The sequence below is a fragment of the Macrobrachium rosenbergii genome, chromosome 7 (assembly GCF_040412425.1).
Source record: "Macrobrachium rosenbergii isolate ZJJX-2024 chromosome 7, ASM4041242v1, whole genome shotgun sequence".
NCBI classification, from domain to species: domain Eukaryota; kingdom Metazoa; phylum Arthropoda; class Malacostraca; order Decapoda; family Palaemonidae; genus Macrobrachium; species Macrobrachium rosenbergii.
The window spans coordinates 31,339,193-31,362,665 of NC_089747.1; the positions used below are offsets into that span (position 1 = coordinate 31,339,193).

Here is a 23,473-nt window from a genome sequence, read left to right on the forward strand (position 1 = left end):
TGGGGAGTCGTCCGAGGGGAAATACCCCACGACCCCTTGGTGGCCATGTTTGACTCCTCCCCAGGTACTGGGGAGTTCTTGAGTCTCCCTCAGGGACCTTGGCCTTCCTGAATTTCTTCGGGCCGAACAACCACCTCCTTCACTACCACTGCATCATCTAGCAAGTGGGCCCATTCCGGAGGGGAGCTTCCTGAGCTGGACTTCTATCTATCAGCACTTTCAGGTACTGATAGAGCGTTAATTTACGATCGACTGGTGCATGGGTTTGTCAACTCTCAGGCTGACAATGGTGTTGGGATCAGAAACGTCAGAGTTCTGTTTTAATTCAGGTTTGCACAGGTGGACTCCATCTAATGGAGCTGGATCAGAAGAAATTACTGGTTTCATTTAGCATCCGACTTAGCAGATGAATTACCTGACTATAAGCTAAATGGACTTTTCACTAGTTTCCACTCCAGAAATAATAATATCACATTCTCTTCCTATCTCTAGGCAGTTTCTTAACAATGACCTACTGGATCTAAAGTTTTTCTAGAAACTCCCATTCACTAAATTCAAACTTATTTCATAAAACCAACTAAACACATTTGTCCCTGACATTGAATACAAATAATGTTAATCATAAGATTCTTAGTAAGTCTAGTTATTGCAACCTTTGCTACATTAAACCAAATAGAATTACAGTGTCAGACATCATGGAAAAAAAAAGACAAGTCAAAAAACAGGCAAAAATTCATAAAATGATGATAAAAAAGGCCCAAAACAAGACTAAATTGTGATGAAAGGCTATGAAAATAAATACTTCACCAATGCAGATGGAGGTAGCTAAGAACAGACAACCAGAAAGTATGAAGAAGCTAAAATTCAAGCTGTAGTTAGAACCAAGTACTTCAACCACAGACTTGTCAGAAACAAATTGAAGCTTTTGCCATGGATTGTAAGCTATTCTTCCCCCACATGGGCGGGAAAAGATGCAGATAAAGAAAACAAAAGAAGCTATGACCCTAAAATGTCAAAATTATAAGCTGCCAGTTAAAATTCAAGAAAACTACTGAAATAACTGAGCTAATTAAAGGGTAAGTTAACTTATATAAAAATGTATTTTATAATAAAATGAGGTTTTGTACATACTTACCTGGTAATTATATATATAGCTGTAGTCTCTGACGTCACGGCAGAAAATTGAAAATCGCGGGCAGCACTAATGAATGGTCACGTGATACCCTTCCCACCGCCCTCTACAGGTGAGTGAGAGGAACCATAACCCAAACTCTTCATATGTTTATGCCATACCTGCCCATGAGAGGGGAGGAGGGAGGGCTTTGATTATATAATTACCAGGTAAGTATGTACAAAACCTCATTTTATTATAAAAATACATTTTTGTACATGTAACTTACCTGGTAATTATATATATAGCTGATTGGCACCTTGGAGGTGGGCCATGGCAGCTAATATGAAAAAGTCTAGACAATTGTGAAAATAAAAAATACAATGATGGTTCCTTACCTGTTGAGGTAGCTGATTTGATGGATACTGCCTCTTAATCTGCTATCCTCAACTTGCACCAACTAGGTATATAGACCTGAGGTTAAGTGCTAGAGGGCTACATGCCAGTCGAGGGCTCACCGTGGACTATGCATGATAACCAACCAAATAAATGCCCCTGCCCAGGGCGCAGTACACGAAAAACACATAGAACAAGGTGTCACCAATAACCTGTACCTTAAAAATATTACCCAAATTGTAAGACTGTTGGGTACTCCTAGTCACAATGTACCCCAGACATCCCAGAAAACAACAACGCTAACCTTAAGCAAGAGAAAGCATCACAAGGAAGGATCGACTTCCTTTATTCCCTTACCCAACACCGTGCCAGTCACCACAAACGGTCCCAACGTACTGCATCCATCATATATTGTCTCAATCTCTCAAATAATGAGACGCGAACACTGACCTACATTTCCAAAATGTAGCTTGAATAATTGAATCTAAGGAAAGATTCCTCCTATATGCCAACGAGGTTGAGACTGCTCTCACCTCATGTGCTTTAACTTTAGAAATTTGAAGCTGCACATCTTCTACCTGGTTGTGAGCTTCTACAATCAGGTCTCTCAAAAAGAAGGAAAGAGCATTCTTCGAAAGAGGCCTACTCGGATCCCTCACAGAACACCAAAGATTAGGAGAAGGACCTCTCACTGCTTGAGTCCTTTCGAAATATACTTTTAATGCTCTTACTGGGCATAAAAGTCTTTCTTCTTCATCTGGTCCCACCAAATCCGAGACCAGGGATCAAAAAGGATCTCGGCCAAGGCTTAGACGGAGTCTCATTCTTTGCCAAAAAACTCAACAATGAAGAACAGACTGCCTTACCCCTAGAAAACCCAATTCTCTTATCTAGGGCGTGCAACTCACTGACTCTCCTTGCTGTAGCCAAAGCTACCAAGAAGATTGTCTTCCTCGTAAGGTCTCTGAAAGAGCAAGACGATAATGGCTCAAACTTACTGCCCACAAGCCATTTCAAGACCACATCTAAATTCCAGGAAACCAATCTCTCTCTGGAATTCTTGGATGTTTCAAACGATCTGATAAGATCTGACAAGTCCTTATCATTTGAAATATCCAGGCCCTTATGCCTAAAGACTGTCGAAAGCATTGCTCTGTAGCCCTTGATCGACGACGAAGACAGCTTCCTATCCACACTCAGATACAGGAGGAAGTCTGCAATCTCTTCTAAAGTGGTCTTAGAAGATGATGTGCAAGTCTTCCTACACCACTCTCTGAAGTCTGACCACTTAGCTTGATAAACTGCTGTGGAGGACTGTCTACGAGCTCTAGCGATGGCTCTAGAGACCTTCCTTGAAAAACCTCTAGCTCTGAGGCAACGTTCGACAGTCTGAACGCAGTTAGCTGAAGAGCGGATAGACCTCCATGAAATCTTCGGAAGTGAGGCTGTCTGAGTAGATCTACTCTCGGTGGTAAAAGCCTCGGGAAGTCTACGAGAAGACTTATCAAGTCCGGGAACCATTCCCTTGCTGGCCAAAACGGAGCAACCAGCGTCATACGCACGTCCTTGTGGGACAACACTTTTGTTAGAACTGCTCTCAACATCTTGAACGGAGGAAAGGCGTAAAGGTCCAGACCTGACCAGTCCATCAGCATTGCATCCACGAAGACTGCCCCCTCGTCCGGCACTGGAGAGCAATAAAGAGGCAGTTGAGTTGTCTTCTTGGTGGCAAACAGATCTATGAGAGGACGACCCCATAGATTCCACAGTTGGAGGCAAACTTCTTGATTTAAGATCCACTCTGTTGAGAGTACTTGAAAGCTCCTGCTTAGCTCGTCTGCCCTCACATTGAGCTTTCCTGGAATGAACCTTGTCATCAACGCCGTTTGGTTGTTTTCGCCCATAACAGAAGATCTCTCGCTACCAGGTATAGCGAGCGAACGCAGTGGGTCCCTCCTTGCTTTTTTATGTATGCGAGAGCTGTTGTATTGTCTGATTGGACAATCACTGCCTGGTTCCTTACCACCTTCGAAAATTCTAAAAGGGCTAAATGAATGGCCTTTAATTCCTTCAGATTGATGTGCCACCGAAGTTGTTCTCCCTTCCATCGGCCTGCTGTTTCCAACTTGCCTAACGTGGCTCCCCATCCTAGATCTGAAGTGTCTGCACACAAGATGAGGTTGGGGTTCTTTGGGAACAGTGAAATTCCTTCCTGAAGTTTCTCTGGAGAGTTCCACCAACTGAGGTCTGCCTTTATCTCCTCTGAGATTTGAAAAACAAACGAGTCCGGGCTCTTCTTCCTGTCCCAGACTTCTCTTAAAAAGAACTGAAGGGGCCTTAGATGTAGTCTCCCCAAACTCACAAACGGTTCTGCGGAAGACAACTTCCCCAGAAGGCTCATCCACTCGTTGGCCGAGCACTGGGTCTTCTTCAGAAAATCACGCACTTTCAACAGGCACGACTCTACCCTCTCCACCGACAGAGAAGCCTGAAAAACTACTGAGTTCATCTGAACTCCCAAATAGACTAATTCTTGAGATGGCACCAGATGTGACTTCTGCCAATTTACCAGAAGTCCCAGTTCTTCGGTTAGATGAAGAGTCTTTTCCAAATCCTTCACACACCTTTCCTTCGTCTTCGCACGCAGGAGCCAATCGTCTAAATAAAAAACTGTTCTGATCCCCAACAGATGTAGCCACTTCGCCACTGATGACAAAACTCTGGTGAAAACCTGGGGGGCCGTCGAGAGGCCGAAGCACATTGCTCTGAACTGAAACACTTCGCCCTTGAACACAAAGCGAAGGAACTTCCTCGAAGCAGGATGGATCAGGATGTGGAAATACGCATCCTGGAGGTCGATGGATACCATCCAATCTCCTGGAAGAAGGGATGACAGCATTGATTGAGTGGTTTCCATCACAAACTTTGTCTTCTTTGACAAACAGGTTCAAAGCACTCACATCTAGAACTGGCCTCCAGCCTCCTGACGCCTTTGGTACTACAAAGAGACGATTGTAAAATCCTGGGGAGAAAGGGGGGAGAACTTTCTCTATTGCTTCTTTCTCTAGCAAAGCTGACACCTCTTTCTCTAGAGCACAACATTTCTCTGAGTCTAGAGAATAAGCCATTAAGACCACTGGTTCCCTGGACAAAGGAGGGTCCTTCAAGAATGGAATTGAATAGCCTTCCTTTAAAACCGAGACTGTCCAAGGTTCTGCTCCCCTTTCTTCCCAGACTGTCCAGAAAGCTGACAGTCTGGCTCCTACTGGTGAGTGAAGGGAGGCACTCTCACTTCTTGTCGGAGGGTTTGATCGCTTTAGGTACAAAACGACCTCTCCTCTCGATCTGGGAAACGATTTAGCAGGGCTCTTCCACGAAAGGGCCGACCTTGAGATTTCTCCGTCGACGTTGTCGGGCGAGCAACTGTTGAAGGCAACGGTTTAGGCTTCTTGGTGGACTGTGCCAGCAAGTCTTGAGTTGCCCTCTGTTGAAGAGTCGAAGCGATCTCAGATACTATTTCCCTCGGGAAAAGATGTTTCCTATCTAAAGGAGCGAACAACAAAGCTGACTTCTGGGACCGAGAGACACCTTTAGTGGTGAAAGAACACCATAGTTCACGTTTCTTGAGAATTCCTAACGTAATCACGGAAGAGAGTTCCATAGCCGCATCTCTAATGCTCCTGTCGATGCAAGCTAACACGTCAGACAGGGAAGCGAACTGATTGTCCTGAAGGGCGCAAGCTTTTAGTTTCCTTCCAAGAGCTCCAACCGACCAATCGAGGAAACTTATAACTTCCAAAATCTTAAAAGCATTCTTGCAGAGGTGATCAAATTCAATGTAGAAAAGAATACTTTGGCTGAATTAAGAGCCGACCTCCTGGCCGAATCTACCAAACTAGAGAAATCTCCTTGGGAGGAGGCAGCTACTCCCAACGAGAAAGATTCTCCAGTCTCGTACCAACCACCACCACGAGACGACAATTTCGAAGGGGGAAAACAAAACACAGTCTTCCCTTGTTCCCTCTTCTCTGCAAGCCACTCCTCCATTTTCTTCAATCCTTTCTTGGCCGAAATAGAAAGAACTAATTTGGTAGCCAGCGAAGTGTCTGTCCTATTATCACGAGCGTATTGAGATTCCGGAGAAGCTGGGGATACTGGTGAAAAGGAATCCGGAAAATTCTCCAGAAAATACTGAAGCAGTTGCTTATAGCTCGATAAAGGCTTCTCTTTCTCTGGTTGTACCTCCGCCTCCGATTCCGAAGCAACATCACCACCAGAAATCGGAGAAAGAGCCAAGGATCTAGATGGAGGAAGATTCGTCTTCCGAGGAGAATGCAGCACAGGATCGCTCGTAGGAAGCCGCACATTCGATGAAGGAGCATCCTTAGAAATCGAAGCAACTTGCAGTTCGTTCACTGAAGGATCACTTTTTTCCACAAAGCCGAGAATACTATCAAGCTTCCTATTCATTTCCGCCAAAAACAAATCTTGAGGCAAGGCGGAAGAAGGAGAATGCGGAACTGAACGAGGCACGGAGACCGCAGGTGTTGGAGCTTGACGAGAGTCACCAGGAGAAACAATTTTTGGCGCATGGCGCCAGGAGGATTGTAGGGTGGCGTATGGCGTGATGAGCCAGGCGAAACGAAGGATGGCGCATGGCGCGTGGCGCTAGATGCAGCAATCATGCCAGAAGCAGCAACAACAGGCAAAGACGACACCAATCTCTTCTTACGCAAGCGTCTCCGCGCTTCCAACACATGCCTCTCGTCTCCCGAATCGACGGAATGCGAAAAACATTCGGGCTCCTCCCAAAAACTACACGAAGGAGGTTGATCTTGAAGCGCCACTCTTTTCTTGGGAACTGCCAAAGGAGATGCCAACCTAGACCTCTTGAATGGTCTCGAGACATCTTTACGGGCGCCAACCTCTCTTAGGCGAATCCTCACTCGACATACTCGAAGACATACACCTCCTTGATGTGCCTTTTCTATGGCTAACATCTGCATCCTGGGAAGCGGCAACAGGACTGCTTGAGGGGCCAACTGCTCAGGGCAGGTCCCACTCACCTCCCTTGGGCTTTCAACTTGCCTCCTCCTGGTGCTAGGGAGTTTGACAGAGGTCCAGGCCTAGGAGAATGAGTGGGCCGAACAGCCAGCTCCTCCACTGCACTATCACAAGACACTGCACTTCTTACTACCAAAGACTTACTCATCCGCTCCATGGCAGCAAGCATCACACTAAAACGCTGCATCCATCTGCTGTGTCTTAAGACTGGCCACGGTATCGGGTTCGGGAATAACGGGTCTGGGATAGGAGATTTGTTAGAAGGACTATCAGGGTTAATAACCGAAAAAGATACATCCTGACTATCACGGGAGGATAAAGAGGAAGTCCTAGCTGAAGCTTTTCTAGCTCTCTTTTTTGAAGCCTTCTCAGATAAGCATTTAAAATCTTCCATTCTTCCCCTGACAAATCCTTACATTCTTCACAGGTTAACGATACCGAACAAACCTGTCCTCTACACCCCAAACACACAGAATGAGGGTCAATGGTAATTTTCCCTAATCTAGTTTTGCAGCCCTTGCTACAAAACCTATACACTGAGGGACCAGTGTCCAACATAATGCTAAATAAGGAAGACGGGGATGAAAAAAGCTAAGTACAAACAATGTCTGCCAAAGATTCAAATCAAACAATTGTACATCACCAACAATGTCCAACGAAAGAATCAGCGATAATTCTCTGCTAAGCTGCACCGGCTTACCGGTACCACACGGCAGAAACATATAAAGAGTTTGGGTTATGGTTCCTCTCACTCACCTGTAGAGGGCGGTGGGAAGGGGTATCATGTGACCATTCATTAGCGCTGCCGCGATTTTCAATTTTCTGCCGTGACGTCAGAGACTACAGCTATATATATAATTACCAGGTAAGTTATATGTACAAAATTATATTTTTCCTAGGTATGCAAACCAGAGCCTTTCATGTGGAGTCAATTGCTGAAACTTGGCATCAGGAACTACCCTAAAATAGTTGGTGTGGGCTTATGATGCAAGGCTCTGGCTTGTTTACCTAGGGAATATATAAATTACTTAAAAAATTTGTGATTTGTTCCTATGGTAATAAAAACCATTGCCTTTTAATATAGGTGACTCACCCCTTAGGTGGGGGGATAATCTCTCAACTGACTGGCAGGTTGAATATCCAACCAAATATGCCATGCTCTCGTCATGAGTAAGAGAAGAGGGGCAATGACTCTTGTAACCTTCTATACAACCTGGCACAAAGTTTGCCCAAAAGTTGGCACTCTGGTGTGAGAGGAAAGTAGGAGCCTTCCCTTCCATCACCAACAACCTCTGGAACTCCACTCTCTCATCACTGGATGAGACAAGTGGTGGCAAAGTTAACTAGTGTGTTCAACCATAGAGTGAGCCACAATGCTGCCTGGAGGGAGGCCAGGGCAACTGAATCCAAGGCTCCCTACTCTGCAGATGAGAATGATGTACCTTCTTCTCAAGAGTATCTCCAGAGGGAGGTTGTTAGTCAGACTGCATACGGTCCAACTGTATGCACATAAAACTTTCTTTGACATGTCAAGGTGGAGGAAGGAACTTGCTGCAATTGCTGGACCTTCTAATCTGGTCGGCATCACAATGAACATGTGACCACAGCAATCTGAACAGTCTTGTTTCAAGAGTACACCTGAGGGAGAGCTCATTCAGTGAGAACGGTTTTATATGTGGCACCTGGTTTGCCTCCTTCAAGTCACTACACTCATGAATCACCTCATGAAAGCAATGCTCTCACTTGGCTTGCTGGGGTCCTGAAGGTGGTGGACTGTCTGGTCTTATGAGATTCCCTAAAGAATGAGAAGGATCTCTTTCCCCCAAGGGGCGGATGACATGCCAGCCTTCCTCAGTGATTGCTCAAGAGAACATGGCAGATGATCAGCACCAAAGGCATCCATCTTTGAACCATGTACTTAAGAGGAATTCTGAATAGAACATCATCCCAAAGAGAAGTTATCCTACCTGTAGGAATCCCCATGAATGGCTGAAGCCAATATATTAAAGGTGAGAGAGCATATGTACAACTGTGCAAGGACACATCCAGGGTTCTGGATTGACCAGACACCAGTTGAGGAGCAGCACAATCACATGCTCTTGCATGAACCCTGTATCTGTACATGCATGGCCTGGGGGCCATACTAGCTCTGGAGTGTGGTGTTTGGGCCAACCCTGTTCTAAATATTTCAACTGAACCATGGGGTTTAAGAGTCTGGTGCATGCCTATGATACAAGAAATTGTGAGAGAAACCAGTGTCTTTGCCAAACTCAGGAACTCTTGCGTTAATTCTACCTACAGTAGATGTCTAAACTGTAGGTGAGTAGGCATTGCCTCCAACCCCTGAAGTGGGAATGTCATCATAGTCTTAAAGGACCCCTTGTGTGCGGGCTTCTCCTTCCTCCATGAGAAAGACTGGGTGGAAGAAGACGAAGAGCAGGAAGAGGAAAAAAAAAAGAAAGATGCATTTGCACTTCTTCACCTTAATCTTGTCATAGGTCTTGCTACAACCAAATGGTACAGAACTGGTTGAGGCAGAATCATATTCATTGCCAGGGTACAGGCCATGATCAATACAACAGAGGTATCTCCCACCAGCAAGACGAGCACTACAGGAAGCTTAACTATGCTGAGCTTCTTAGTGGGAGTGGTAACTTGAACTTATGCAGCACAGTGTTGCTGAAACGTGGAAATGTGGCCTCCGGTGTGGAAGTTTTGATGCACAAGATGATCGGGTGCAGAAGTGGGGGACTTCACTTTACAGTCTGCCACAACAAGTGTGGAAAAAATTTCCACACTCTTTTTAGGGGTTTATTGTGGTCAGATCTATTATTTTCTTATATAATTCATTGACCTATATTCTCGGTCATTTGCATATTTATATATGTTTATATAATAATGACAGAATAAAAAGCCATCAAAGAATGGTTGTTTACGTCGAATCATGAAGTAGCAGAAGTCAGTCAAGCAATGTCTTGATTGACACGTTAAATGCACATGACAACAGAGTGACTGCAGCTTTAGGTTTCCATCTAATTAAGGTAACTTAAATCTATTTAAAATTGTTGTAATAAATATTAACTTAATGGGAAATGATCTTTAGACTGTGAAGGAAAGCATATAGGGTTTTATATATGCTAGATTTTACCGATGGTTGAATGAATTTAAAATTTAGGCGTGGAAGTCAGGAAATGTGGCAACACTGATGCAACAACAGAAGAGTCCTTGGAAGATGACTTAGCTGTGTCTAAGAGATCTATAAAAACAGCAAAAGACGGGCTCTCCTAGATACCAAGGCACACGCATGGGCTGGGGCCTCACCTTGCTCATTACTAGAGGAAAGCATCTGCTAGCTGCCTGCCTTCCTGTGAGCAACCTCCCCCTCTTCTGAGCAAGAAGAGAATATGTGGAAGAAGTTAGGGAGTGGGTTGAGCAGTCTCAGAGGATGAAGCCTAAGAGGTTCCTTGTTGTCAATGGGAGGGTGGATCATTTGCCCCTGATGGCACTGTAACTGCTTCTACCTCTTCCACTGTGAAAGAGACCTGCATGAATATCTCCAGCAGGGTAATTCCAGGGGTGCAAGACTCACCCCTATAAGAATCAAACTGGTGGGGATCCACCACCACAGATGACATAAAGCAGTATGTAACTGCCCTTGTCCAGTGCACATTCTTTGTTCAGTTTTCTTCCATTACAAAAACACAATCAACACAATACAAATAGAAAATATCCAATAACCAAAGTTTCAACTGCCATTCAGCCCCCATTAATGACTACAGTCAAAGAAAAAATGCTTGCTGACAGCAGGTGTGTGGGGAGTTCCCCTACTAGCCCACCTGCCATCAGTTAACTACCTGTTACAAATTTTCAATACTGAATCCAGCTCCTGCTGAGGAATACTGCTATATATAAGGCTGCCCCCACCCAAAAAAAAAAAACTATTGCCTCAATAGTTAGCGAGGCAGAAAAATGTTTAAAAAGCAAGATTCTCACAGGTTAAATAAAGTTGCACTGGACGTTATTGCCAGAATGTCTCTTGGCAGCAAAATATTAAAGATCTGACTTTTTTCTTTCTTAGCCTAGAGAATGCAGAGTGAGGGGTCACAACTTAGCCTACTTGGGGGGTCCAAGGGGGCAAAGCCCCCTGACCAGGTCAGGGCATGTTTCCAAGGTTAGGTTAGATTAAAGTAAGTCTTGTTAAGGCATATTCCCCCTGAAATGCCTAGTAGGACTACAGTTGCCCTGAACCCTAACTCTGCATTTGCTTCAGGATGCGCACATTAATTTTATTTAATTTTATTTCTGTACTATCTATAATAAAACACACTAGCCTAAGTAAATCACAATAATAAAATCACAACAATACACTAAAGTAGGCTACAATAGCATGTGTAGGACTGGTTGTATTTCACTGGTTTTGTATTGAACAGACTTTAGCCTACTTACTGAATCAACCTTATAGACGAATGTATCAAAATGACTTCACATTATATCATGTTAAGTGGTCCAAATTTCATAAGCCGGTAGAACTAAGTAGTAGCTCCGCGGCGGCAACTACCTTCATAATTTTTTGGTTGCTAATTATGGATTTACCTTCAATTTTTGTCAAACAAATGTAATTAACCTGTAATTAACCCCTGAAGTCCATCAAAAAAGGGGTTTCCATGCACGATCTTCACAAGACAGAGCACGGGTGCATCTGTTTTGAACGGTTAATATCCCGTCCGGCAGGTGCAATAACTTGTTAACGTATGGGTAACCTCGCACCCCCGGGCCAGTACTAAACACAGCGAAGGGATATTCCATTTGGCCGACAACAAACAAACCCACCGCCAGTATAAGAAGCCATGAAAGTGTAGAAAAAACCAGTTTCCAAAGTAAAACCAGGCGCGGAGCTAATACTTAGAATTACCCACAAGCCTACTGTTTATGTAAATATATACCTAAAATTATCTGTAGCCTAATACATACAATTGTGCAGAGATTTTATAGGCCAACTTAAGCTAACCTTGGCTACTTGCCTTTAAGTTTCACACAATCTGCCAACTCTCCAGGTACTGTCTTCAACTGGTTGTTGCCCAGGTCTAAGATTTTCAGAGCAGGCAGGACTGTCAAATCAGGAGACACTTCTGAAATCTGATTATCATTCAATTTTATATCTGCCAAATGTACTAAGCTCTCCTTACAGATGTCTGGAAATTCCGTCAGAAGATTGTGGCCAACATCTAAAATGGCCAAACTGATACAACCTTCTAAAGCGGGCAAGGCACGAATTTTATTACTACCGAGGTTTAAGGTTGACAAATTCGACAATTTGTTGATTTCACTTGGAAGATCTTCCAAGACGTTGAAAGACACATCCAATACTTTCAACTTATTCAGGTTGCCTACGGTTACTGGAAGTTTTTCTAATTTATTCAACTGGAGAATAAGGCTGGTGAGATTGGCCAGGAGGCCAACGTCATCCTTGAGGGTCGTCAGGGGACTCTTGCTGATCCGAAGGAAATTCAACTGTGACAGTTCATACACTGACGAATCAACACCGCCTTCCTCTTCTATTCTCTCGCTGACTTCTGTTCCTGAAAGCACCAGTTCGTACCTGTTCTCTTCTTTGGCTTGTTTTACTTCTGGCCACATTCTATCAAGGGTTTAAGACGTCACAAATGTTCAAATAGAATTAAACGTTTATCTATCACAACGTGCTTGTGCAGCTTGACTTGACCCACACAGCTACACAATGATGACGGCGAAGACGAAGACGTTTCTTTTTTCTTCTGATATTCGGTGATCTCAGAATTTAAAAGGCTAAAAAGTAGTTAATAACAAAATAAATATTGTTGTGAATGAATCTGATTAATCTACACATGCATTTATATCCCATATACTGGAAATTTTAAAGCAAATCCAAAATTTGACAGAATCAAATCTTCGTGTCAACATTGCACATATCGGTAACAATAACAAACACCAACTTTTCTTACGGGTGTTAATGATCAACTCGGGGTTTTTTCTTCTTCTTTTTTTTTGACCATGGAATTTTAAACAAAGACCATGCGTACCGTTTCTGATTTAAATATTATGGAAAATGGTCTTTCATAGTGTCTGACGGTATAGCATTAGTATACCTACACGCTAACATAAACAAATAAATACACACACGTACACGCATGCACACACACTCGCACGCACGAACACCCACACACACACACATATATATAAGGGGAAAACGTGAACACACAGCTATATATACTGTATATGTGTGTGTATGTGTGTGCGCGCGCGCACCTTTTCCCCTTAGAGGTCGAAGTCTTGAGAACAGGCTACTCTTTTTGTTTCCAGTATTTTAGGATCCGGATGGTAGCCAAAATTTTCGAAGAAAAGCGTTTGTTATCATTTTATTGGCTAATGTATCCGTTTTCGCAATAAAATAATATCTTTATCATATCTGTTACCCTGAAATGAGATATCCCTTGTTCAAATGGCGTAGCTTCCAAAGACAAAGCCATTATTGTGGGAAGTTTTCATGAATATTCACCTCTTGCTTTGGGGATAGTAGGCTATATGAAGGTGCGGTAGACCTGAGCATCTCTTTGTCATAGCTTTGTGATGCCCTTGCTGGTAAAGCATGGAAGTTGCCAGCTTTAAGTGCAAAATCACGCATTATCTCTAGGAAAACGAAATGTTGGCAGTTGAAGTAGTAATAATGAACACTACATAGCCTGTTTGTGTGCACCTACATACTTACATACGTATACAACTATTTACATACCAACATACAAAACTCCATTTAAAAGTTTAAAGGTCCAAAAGCCGCTAATGAGCAGCAGAGGCAAGCGAGAGACCACTGCACTAGAGATCTAACAGGGATACATAATTATGATCTGTGCCCAAACCCCATTATACCCACATAGATATCCCGCTACAACCCCCTCCCTAACATATAGAAAAAAGAACGTCATGTGAAAGTGAAAATAAAAAAAAAAATTGATCGGTATTGTCGATTTTATGTTATTCATTTTTGCCGTTTGATGCAGCTCAAATTTCGGTTTCTTCATAAGGAGACTAAAACAGTTTCTCTTATTTATTATAAAAAAGCAAATGATTATGTTAAAGAAATGTAAGAAAAAGCATTATCAACAATGAGACTACTGAAACTTCATAATTCAACTCTTAACTGTAAAGTACAGGTACAGAATAGAGATTTTGATCAGTTTCCAGAGACAAGACCTACAATACTGTGCATAAGCGCAGGTTTGCCACAGCTGAACTATGCACGAAACTTGGTCATATTCTAAACATTTTGCGTGAAATGAAATCTTTTATAAGGAAGGAGGGAAGGGTGAGTGGCCAGACTTCAATCCCCTTCAAACCAGTAAATCATATAAATTTTCCAAAGGGCATGGTCATCAGGCTTCATCAGTAATTCCTTAATAGGCGTCTCTTCAACAGTAAAGTGTGAAAACAAGGTGCAACAAATCGATGCTATTTTTGGTTGTATAAACTGATCTGTCACCGACCATAACACACATCCGATGCAAGATCATGCAAATACACAGAAGGCAACTTTGTAGAAATGACCACACTTAACCTTGTTTTTATGAATACGACAAGAAAAAAATCAAAGACTTTTAAAATACAGAGCTGAAGCCCCTAACAGAAGGTGTTAATCAAGGCGTGTACTAGTGACATATTCAACTGTCCATGATACCAGTGTAATACTGTACTAGGAGGTATAGCATCTAATACAAGGAACGACTGCTTTCTTCCAGTTGATAATATTGACATCCTTTCTAAATTATAAATATCGACATCTTCAACTTTTACTCTGCCTCGAGTTTACACTAGTTGATGGAATAATCTTCATTATAAGGGGCCGATAAGAATATTCTCATCCTTCGACTAATTCTCTGGGTTTGACTTTTTCCTGTCACCATTTTTACACTTGGAGGGAGTGTAGCACGCAAGGAATTATCCTTTTGACGCAAGTAGTACGATTTGTTTCAGGGTTGAGGGAGCTTGCCGGATGTTTCTACCTTTGACCGGAAGAGCAAATCCTCTGCTCCTAATTACAATTTTTCCTTGTAGTGTGGTCCAGTTGAATTAACGAACTTCAAGAGTCGTGCCAACAAATATCCTTTCAGTTAAAACTACGCAGGAAACAGCAATCAAATAGCACAGTATGTTACTGATGACGTTTCCTTCTCTTCGAGTTGTATCTTAGAAAAACAGGTTTTAGTACCCCTGCCATTTGACTTCCTCAGGAAACGGTTAAAAGAGCAGGCCATGGCTGTTGAAAGATAGACACCAACTTGCTATTGTGACAGATAGGCAAGATCTTTAGCCTCCATTTCAACCAACCCAAAACTTCACCGCGGGTTGTTGTGGCGAGACTTTGAGTAGTGAATTATTATCAGCTATACACTGCTGACTTCGACATTTACAGGAAGATGGATTTTGTCAGTAATTCAGTGACCATGAAGAAGAAACAACTTCTGTTATCAGTGGTTATCCCTCTGGCTTTGGGAGTCTTCTCAGTGACTTCGGGTACCGAAAGTTTACTTTTATTTTAAAATCTGGATTAATCTTGTGCCTTTTTTTTTTTTACCTCTAGTGCAAATTTTGCCGTAATATGTCACCTATTTAATGCTTTTCTCTTCGTAGGACTAACGTAAATTTTAATGTTTTTCTCTTCGTAGGACTAACGTAAATTTTAATGTTTTTCTCTTCCTAGGACTAACGTAATTTTCTTTTTGATCACGAGAAAATTATGAAATAGCGTTAACTCTAAGAGTTACACTCATTCTATTCTCTTTTGCTACCCGTTGCTTCCATCCATTTTTTTTTCCCTTAATTACGAAAACTAATGGAATGGAGGTCTCAAGAAGCTATGATGCAGTGTAGATTCTTAACTGAGTAAGACTCACTCTCCGATACCATTGAATGAAATGGAAAGCATTGGTAAAAAGTGACAGAGAAACCAGAAAGATATTCCAATACCCAATGGTCCGGAAGTACACTGTTTATTTGTACTCTCTGAGATGAACAGGTGATATTACATGTTACCTTAACAGCCAACCATAACCACATGTACTGTCTTTATTTCTCTCAGTGATAGATCAGTATCTGTAGCAAGGCTTACTGTCCAAGATAAAGAAGTCTTAGTATGATAATTGTGGGTAAATGAAATATTGTTTTTTTTCAGCGAACACCGACATAATAGTAACGGGTGGAAGCTGGGTATGGACTTATCATCTTCCAAATGTCGAGAGTGTAGAAATTGGGTACAGGAAAACGGAATGTGAGGAATTTTGCCTATTTTTCTATTTCTTCTGTTCGTATTGTCGTGACGAGTATTTCACTCTTCAACTGGACTCCGAAGCAGGCAGACTTTCGACACTTCGTGAAAGTGTGAAGTGTGGGACTGGCGGATGGTCGCTCATTCGTGTACTTGAGAAGGTATGAAAAAGATATAGAAACGTAACGGCTTCTATTTCCATTGTTGTCTTAGCAAAATCTGTGCTCAAATATGAGAAAGTTTCGTCACGTTATATTTTCCCTTGGAAAATGTTCACAATAGTTTCCCAAAATACTGTGACGTACGAGCCATATTAGGAAGACAAGTACATCCCGTTTATCATGCAACAGGAACCTTGATAGTCAGTTGCTCTGTATCGTTTGGATATTATAAAATAATTTTTTTAGTTCTGCGTTATGATACTTATTCTTTTTCTAAGTTACACATGGATACAAATAAATAAAAAAAATTATAACTTGTTTTAAGGTGATTGTTTGAGATTACGTAAAACATAAAGAAACTTTTGATGGATAAGAAATGGCACGATGCAAAGAAAGAATGGTGATTGGAGGAAATGAGTTCCATCATGTTTCGTCGGTTTGGTCCTGTGGAGAGAACAAGAGCAGAGAGGTAAAGATGAGCGATTTAGGTCAATTATGACGCGATTTAACAGAGTCCGAGAGTCCTTGAATAGGGTGAGTGGTAATGGCCTGACAGTTTTGGTATTCGACACTCATAGATGTCTAGAGTTGTTTGCTGACGGTGCTCGCGCATTACGTCATTATCACTTTCACTCATGAGAAGTTTCCTGACAGAGGCTATTTGCAGAGAAAAACAAAAGTGTTTATCCTTTCATAACTGGACTAATGACACGTGTTTCGTGCGAGGGCTAACAAACTTTCGGGAAACCTTCCCTGTTTCTTCCATCTTGGGAACTGAAGGGGAATAACTTGAAAATTAAATAAAAAAGATCCAAAGGTGCACAACAAAAGGAATAACAACCTTCAGTGTTATTACTCCAGGGAACTTTAAATCTATCAATCAGTCACGTATAAAGAACATGGAAAATCCGAAATTACAGATAAATAAAAGACTATAACATAAACTGCACAAATACTCAAAACAAAGGAAAAGTACTGATATGCAAGATAAAATTAATACATGTGCAAAAGTAATAAAAAAAAAAAACAAAAGAATTAACGAGTATATATCAAGGATATCTCTGCCATTACAATTATTCCATCATCCAAACTTACATCCATGTTACGGTCTTAAAGCCATAAGCTTATTTTGCTAACGTGCCTATGAATTTTTGCCTCTTGAATACATGATAAAATACTACACAATTCTGCAGTTCCTTCTCACCAACTTCATTCAGTATAATCCCCATCAGCAGCTCCTCTTCGTATTCCTCAGCCATTTCTTTTTGGAATACTGTTGGGAAGTTCCCTCGTCTTTCTTGCAGTAGACTTTTTCTAAAGGCATATTTTTACAGATTTCCTACACGGAATTAGTAGTACTCATTGAGCAAGATTCAGGCGATCTCAAAACCAGAGCTAAATCAGTAAGTTTTTTTGGGGAAGAGTGAAAAAGAAAAGTGGATACAAAAGAAATAACCTAAAATATTTTGTTCAACAGTATATTCTCAGTGACAACATAAGGTATGACGTGAAAAGTGGTGGAAGGGAACAGCCTTTGCGGGGGAGGACGCTGAGGATATCAAGCAAATACCCTTTGGAATGGAAGTTCTTTTCCGTCATCCCCAGTAAGTTGACGTTCTCACAAATGTATCCCTTCTCCTTCTTACACATTGCTCGATTTGTTATTTGACGTTTTTCTTATAATTAAACAATTCAGATTAGCCAGTGACTAAATATGACTGGAAAGATTCTTGGCTAGTAGATGTATTGACAACGAGCGCCATTTTCTTCAGAACCTACTTACAATTTTACGGGCAACCTGGAAGCGGCAGATCTAAACCCAATTACTCCAATGAGCATGATGGTCATCGTGGGATCCGTTTCAGGAAGTTTGGTTTTTGTACTGGTCGTCATCATAACTGTTCTCTTACGGAACAGGAAGAAACAGCTGAATCCAGGTACGGGGTTTCATTGTAACTGAGAGACATGAGAATTAGTGACAGAAAAATATACAATTTTGCTTTGCTGTTCTTGAATATTGTCGAGTTTTACTGACATGTTAATATCACTTCAAGTGAGGCCTGTATATTCTAAGCGAGTATTTTCCTCTTCTTCAGAAACAACCAATGATGCAGGCCAAGAAAACGCTGACCACTCGTATGTTGACGTGACCAACGTGAATGATCACATCTACGACGACGTAGAGAACGTTGTAGAAAATATATACGAAAACCCTGACTATTCGAGATATTGTTGAATGGATGGTGTTGACACAGCTGAATTTTCTCTAAATAGCCAAGGACTGGGAAAATGTAGGGATTTTTTCTTTGCCCTACAACTGGATAACATATACTGCCCTTATTTCAGGTGTATACGGGTTCACTAAAGCTCCACCAAGTTCAACTAAGATTTATAGAAATAAAGAAACAGAGTTCCGATTAAGATTAGAGAATCTGAAAGTAATCCAACTATCTGTGTATAAATATATATATATATATATATATATATATATATATATATATATATATATATATATATATATATATATATATATATGTATGTATGTATGTATGTATGTACAGTATTGCTACGAATGTCCGAGGGATACTTACTTGATTCTGGGCGGCAACGGATGAACGCAGGGAGTTCCTTTTATTTATTACACATCTGACTCAGTATTAGGACAATTCGTAGACGAGCAAAGGAAATCTGTGGCTTAGGGCCTTCTTCATGTGAGGGAAAATTACATAAACTCAAGGGTTCTCTTAACTAATTATATTTACATAACAAACACAGATCAGAAAAATGATGAATTACTGGGCAGGTAAGATAACGGCCTACTAAAATAATGAATCCTACACAGAATAAATATTCTACTCCGACGATGTCTTCATAACAGGAAACATCGCAGTCGGGGGTAGAAGGGGGACTGCACATGGATATAGCCAAGAGATTCCACGGTCGAGGCCTATCTGCAAAATATGCAAGACGGTTACTTGCAATAATAATAAGACGCTCAAAGGGAAACTGAGGAATGCACAAATGGTGCCAAATAACTCAGTTCAACACTAATGCTAAGTCACATTAACACTGAATGCTCCAACACAAATTACTGAAGGTGATCGCACAACGGAAAATAGATGAAATATTAGACAGAAATTACAGGAATCGTGACTGACTAAGAAACCTTTTTCCGGCACATTACCTTCGTCAAGATGACGGTGTCTTCGTTCGATAGGACGCTGGTGATGGAGAAGGGAATTATAATGCCACTACTAAATATACTGGTTCGAGCCCCGGGGTCGAACACATGGAAGGTTCAAAGGACAGGCAAGGTAAGGACATCTGTCCTTGGTGGTGTTCGGAGTGATTCTCTCTCACAATTTCTGTTGCATTGTCTATAAATAACCTTCAGGGATTACGCATCGCGTCTCTTTTCTATAATGACCGCGTGGCATCAGTTAACCCTTGTGGAGGAGTTCAGGATAGGGTGGGGCGCCAACTTTCTCTCTTTTTTTTGGCTCCTCCCTTGCCCGTTGTCTGTTGCCGCCAAGGAAGGCATCTGGAACAAGGCTTCAAGGCAGTCACTTTGAACAAAGAGAGGGTTTTAGGCTTAACCATTTTGGGGAATGAAGGAGAGAGTTTATGAAGGGGCGAGTGGAAACCCACAGTTCTAGTAATTAATAATTGAAATTAATTTTTATTTCTTTCTCAATTATGTTACAGATGTAAAAACAGGTGAGGTTGCTTGGAAAAGAGGTCGCATCCATTGCACGTCCCCAACCAAGTTAGCATTCGCACCCTAGATCGGATGAGAATGATTACCAGCAAGTAAACTCACTTAAATACTTTACTTTACTTCTCTCTCATTTCCCTTTGGTGCCTTATAATTTAACTTAAACTTCTGCATAGCAATTAATTTCAAGAGGCAAAACAACATTGTGACATTTACGTTAACGCAGAATAAATATTTGCTACCAGAAATGACATATTTTTATCATTTAACTCCCACTACGTTAAGGCAGCGTTAGTCAGAATATTTTCACAATGCAATGGTATAGTGGAAACAATGAATTAATACTAGGTTAATTCTAGAGATACTTCATGCACTCTTAATAATAATCAATTACAAATTTTGTACACATACAGTTAGTCTGCCTTGAAGAGACATTACAATAAGGTAAACACAGACTTAGGTGTTTCCATGATACTTGAGCAGTGGCCCAGTGCCATTTGGGCACTACAAACACAAGGTCGCGAGTTTGAGACTCGGGATTTATTACAGAGATTCACAAAGAGAATAGGTGACAGATTCAGAGTAATCAATGATTGTTAATAAAAGATGATTAAATATGCCAAAATTACATTCCTTAGCCTATGAAAAAACAGCTAGGATCATTTCTTAGCCCAAGGGGACCGCAAAGGTAGCCAGAGGGCTCGATCCCTCTGGCAGGATCATTTGCCAGCATCTATGATATGGCACTGTGCCAAGTTGGCACTCATATAATAATAACTAATGGCGATGGCATATCGTACATTTAAATGCATCATGCTGCGGTAGGTATGAACGGGAAGTCATAGGATTTATATGATTGGCATATCTGTCAATGGCACTCTGCATTGGCAGAGATGATTAAAGTAAAATGGGGCCTTGGTAAGGCATAAAATAAATGTGAGTAATAACCAAAAGTAAGGAAGGGAAATGTTAAAGGAAAAGAATAAGGGATAGAGTTATCAAGGGAATAAATAATAGTGAAGGACCCTGACATCCTCTTCTGGATAGAGGTGCCAAAGTCTTCATAGGATAAAGGGATGGCACTGTGCCAGTTTGGGCAAGGGTGCCAGAAGAGCTCGGGGGCTCTCTTTAAGCTACCTGGAATTATCCACGTCCGTGGTATTTCCTCCACAGACCTCTCTTACTTTGATGGTTTGTCTTGGTCGTGGAATTGGTGGAACTGAGCCCGGGGAGGGTGTTTGAGTGCCACCTGTGCCGGCTTCTTTGACAGCTGACGCAGGGGCCTTCCGTGAATGCTCTACCACAATCCGCCGCAGTTCCTTGAGTTCATCAGCCATTTGAGACGTGGCAAAATCCTTACTTACTGTTGTGTCTGTGGCGAACTGAGACAGAGTGGAAGCGGTCGTGGGGTGTGTGAGAGGCTCGCAGGTAAGAGTGACCAGCTCAGGCATGGGTTGCGAGGCCGCACCTTTGGGTGAGCTTCCGCTGTAGTCGGGAGGATCTGTCTCTCTTGCCAGCATTGGTAGTGGAGCCAAGCCGGGAGAAGAGAGGGGGACATCTGGAATGGAGACCGGGGACGTGCTCTGGCACTAGCACTAAGGCAGGGCCAGGGACTAATAATTGATTTGGAATTTGCTCGTTGTTCGGGACGGACGGAGCTTGGCACTGCTCAGTGCACCCAAGTGACACTGGCAGGAATTGTGAATCGAGTGTGGGATCTCCTGGAGGGGGATCTATTTGGGGCCCTGGCACTGGCACTGGGGTAGGGCCAGGCACTGGAATGGGATCGGGAATTGATCTTGGTGGAGGGGGCCATTGCACATTGCACTCAGGTGGCACTGGCAGTGGAATGAATGCAGGCGTTTGAGGCTTGCTCGTGCCTAAAGAATGATCTGGGGGATTTGGCCCCCCTGGATTGCTCCAATTTAGATGGGGACTGGAACTCCTGCCCCAGGAGGAGGTCATAACCTCTGGGAATGTATCTGGCGACTGCAAGGTCGCAGATTTCAGATCTATGAGGTCTCGTAGTCTGCAAATTGACAGTAGGAATGATCAACTTAAAGTGATTGATACCCTCAATCATAACTAGTTTATGTCTGTTAATGATAGCTCCACGGGGAACCTTGTCTTCCTGTATGAGGGACATTGCGCACCAGAATCATCAAACGCCTTGACCTGGCTGGCGGGGCACCTACTTCAGGGAAGTGCCACATAAATGGGACCCTGGGCTGGAGGACCTAAGGATGTTGGATCGGTGACTGCCAAGGCAAGGGTGGGCGTACTTAATTTATTATTTTTAGGGCATTTTGCCCATTGGGTGGAGTGCCCATAGACTTTGCAAGCGGGGCAGTAAGACCAGCTATAATCTTTACCTGGCGCTGTCCCATAGGAGGGAGCAGGCCAGGCCCTTTACCCTTCATCCACTACCCATGCGGCTCGGGGTGTTGTCCTGTTTGAGGATGTAGAGGAGTTTTCTGGCTGATTCTCAGCCTTCAAGCGGCACTGTTCAGTGGGGTGCCCTATTCTCTTACAACACCCACACACTGGTTTCTTATGGGGGTGCCCATTCTTGTGAGATTGCTGGGAGTTGGTCGAGGCAGGCGAGGAGGGATATAATTTCTGTCCATGGGAACTAAGAGGGGGATGATGCGTATCCCATATGTTAGCCCAATGGCAGCATTCGACCACTGTCTTAGGCGCCTTATTGCATGGATGAGTGGCGAGAGCTGGCTGGGCATAAAATAAGAAATCCTTGAGCTGGAAGAGTTCAAGGATCTCCTCCACATTAGTGGCTTTCAGAGATTCTAGCCATCGTTTTAGGGCCTGGGTCTTTTTGAAGAACCACTCTGACCAGGTCTGGCCTGATTCCTTGGGCATATTTCTCCACCTTTTCCTCCAACAGTCGGGAGTTATTTCAAAAGCCTTTATGATGGCTTGGTGGACAAGGTCAAGATTTCCTTGATCCTCAGGGGGGAGAGCATTGAATGCAATGGCACCTTTCCCTTCAAGGTGCTTTTCCATGATCAGGGAAACTTCTTCAGTAGAAGGTTGATAGGTTGTCAGGACCTTTTCAATATGGTCGAGCCAGGCTTTAGGTTCAGCTTCGTCCCATTTTCTTATGAGGGTGCCTACGCTGCTGAGGGTTGAGTGAGGAGAGGGTGTTGATGTGTTGCACCTGTCGTGAGCTGCCACTGCAAGCTGATGAGCTCTTTCTTTCTCCCTCTCCTGCCTTTCTGCTTCTTCTTGTTTCTCCTGGGCTATTCTTTCTTTCTCCTCCTGTCTTCCTGCCTCTTCTCGTTTCTCCTGGGCTAGTCTTTCTTTCTCTGTCTCCTGCCTTTCTGCTCTTTTCGTTTCTCCTGGGTCCTTCTTTCTGCCTCTCTTTCCACCTTGGCACCGTCTACCTTCTCTTGGACCCATTCCCTCAGGGTTTGTCCTGATAGTCTCATGTCCTTTCCAGCAGACATGTAGAATTTGAAGTCCTCATTTTGCTGGGCTCTGGATGTCGTAGACATCTTGAAATAATGCTTATTTGGGCTTGGCCCATTAGAAAATCAAATATGTCTGAAAAGACTCAGGACTGTTCGAGGGAATTGGTTCAGTATGTCTGACAAGACTCAATAATGTTCAAAATGAACAGATTCAGGGTGTCTGAATAGACTCAAGTTGTCTGAAAAGACTCAGTTGCCTGAAAAGACTTAAATTTCAGGTGTCTAAAAGGACTCAGTTAAAAG

General features: G+C 42.6%; 1 protein-coding gene across 1 annotated transcript in view; it reads right to left on the reverse strand.

The window, feature by feature from the left end:
• LOC136840276 (leucine-rich repeat-containing protein 47-like) overlaps positions 1 to 12,571 on the reverse strand; it is a 138,972-nt gene extending 126,401 nt beyond the window's left edge. Inside the window, exon 1 of the mRNA XM_067106951.1 lies at positions 11,593 to 12,571. Within this exon, the coding sequence (XP_066963052.1) occupies positions 11,593 to 12,208 (616 nt within the window). The 5' untranslated portion in view covers positions 12,209 to 12,571. The remainder of the gene's footprint in view (positions 1 to 11,592) is intronic.
• Between the last annotated feature and the right edge of the window lie 10,902 nt (positions 12,572 to 23,473).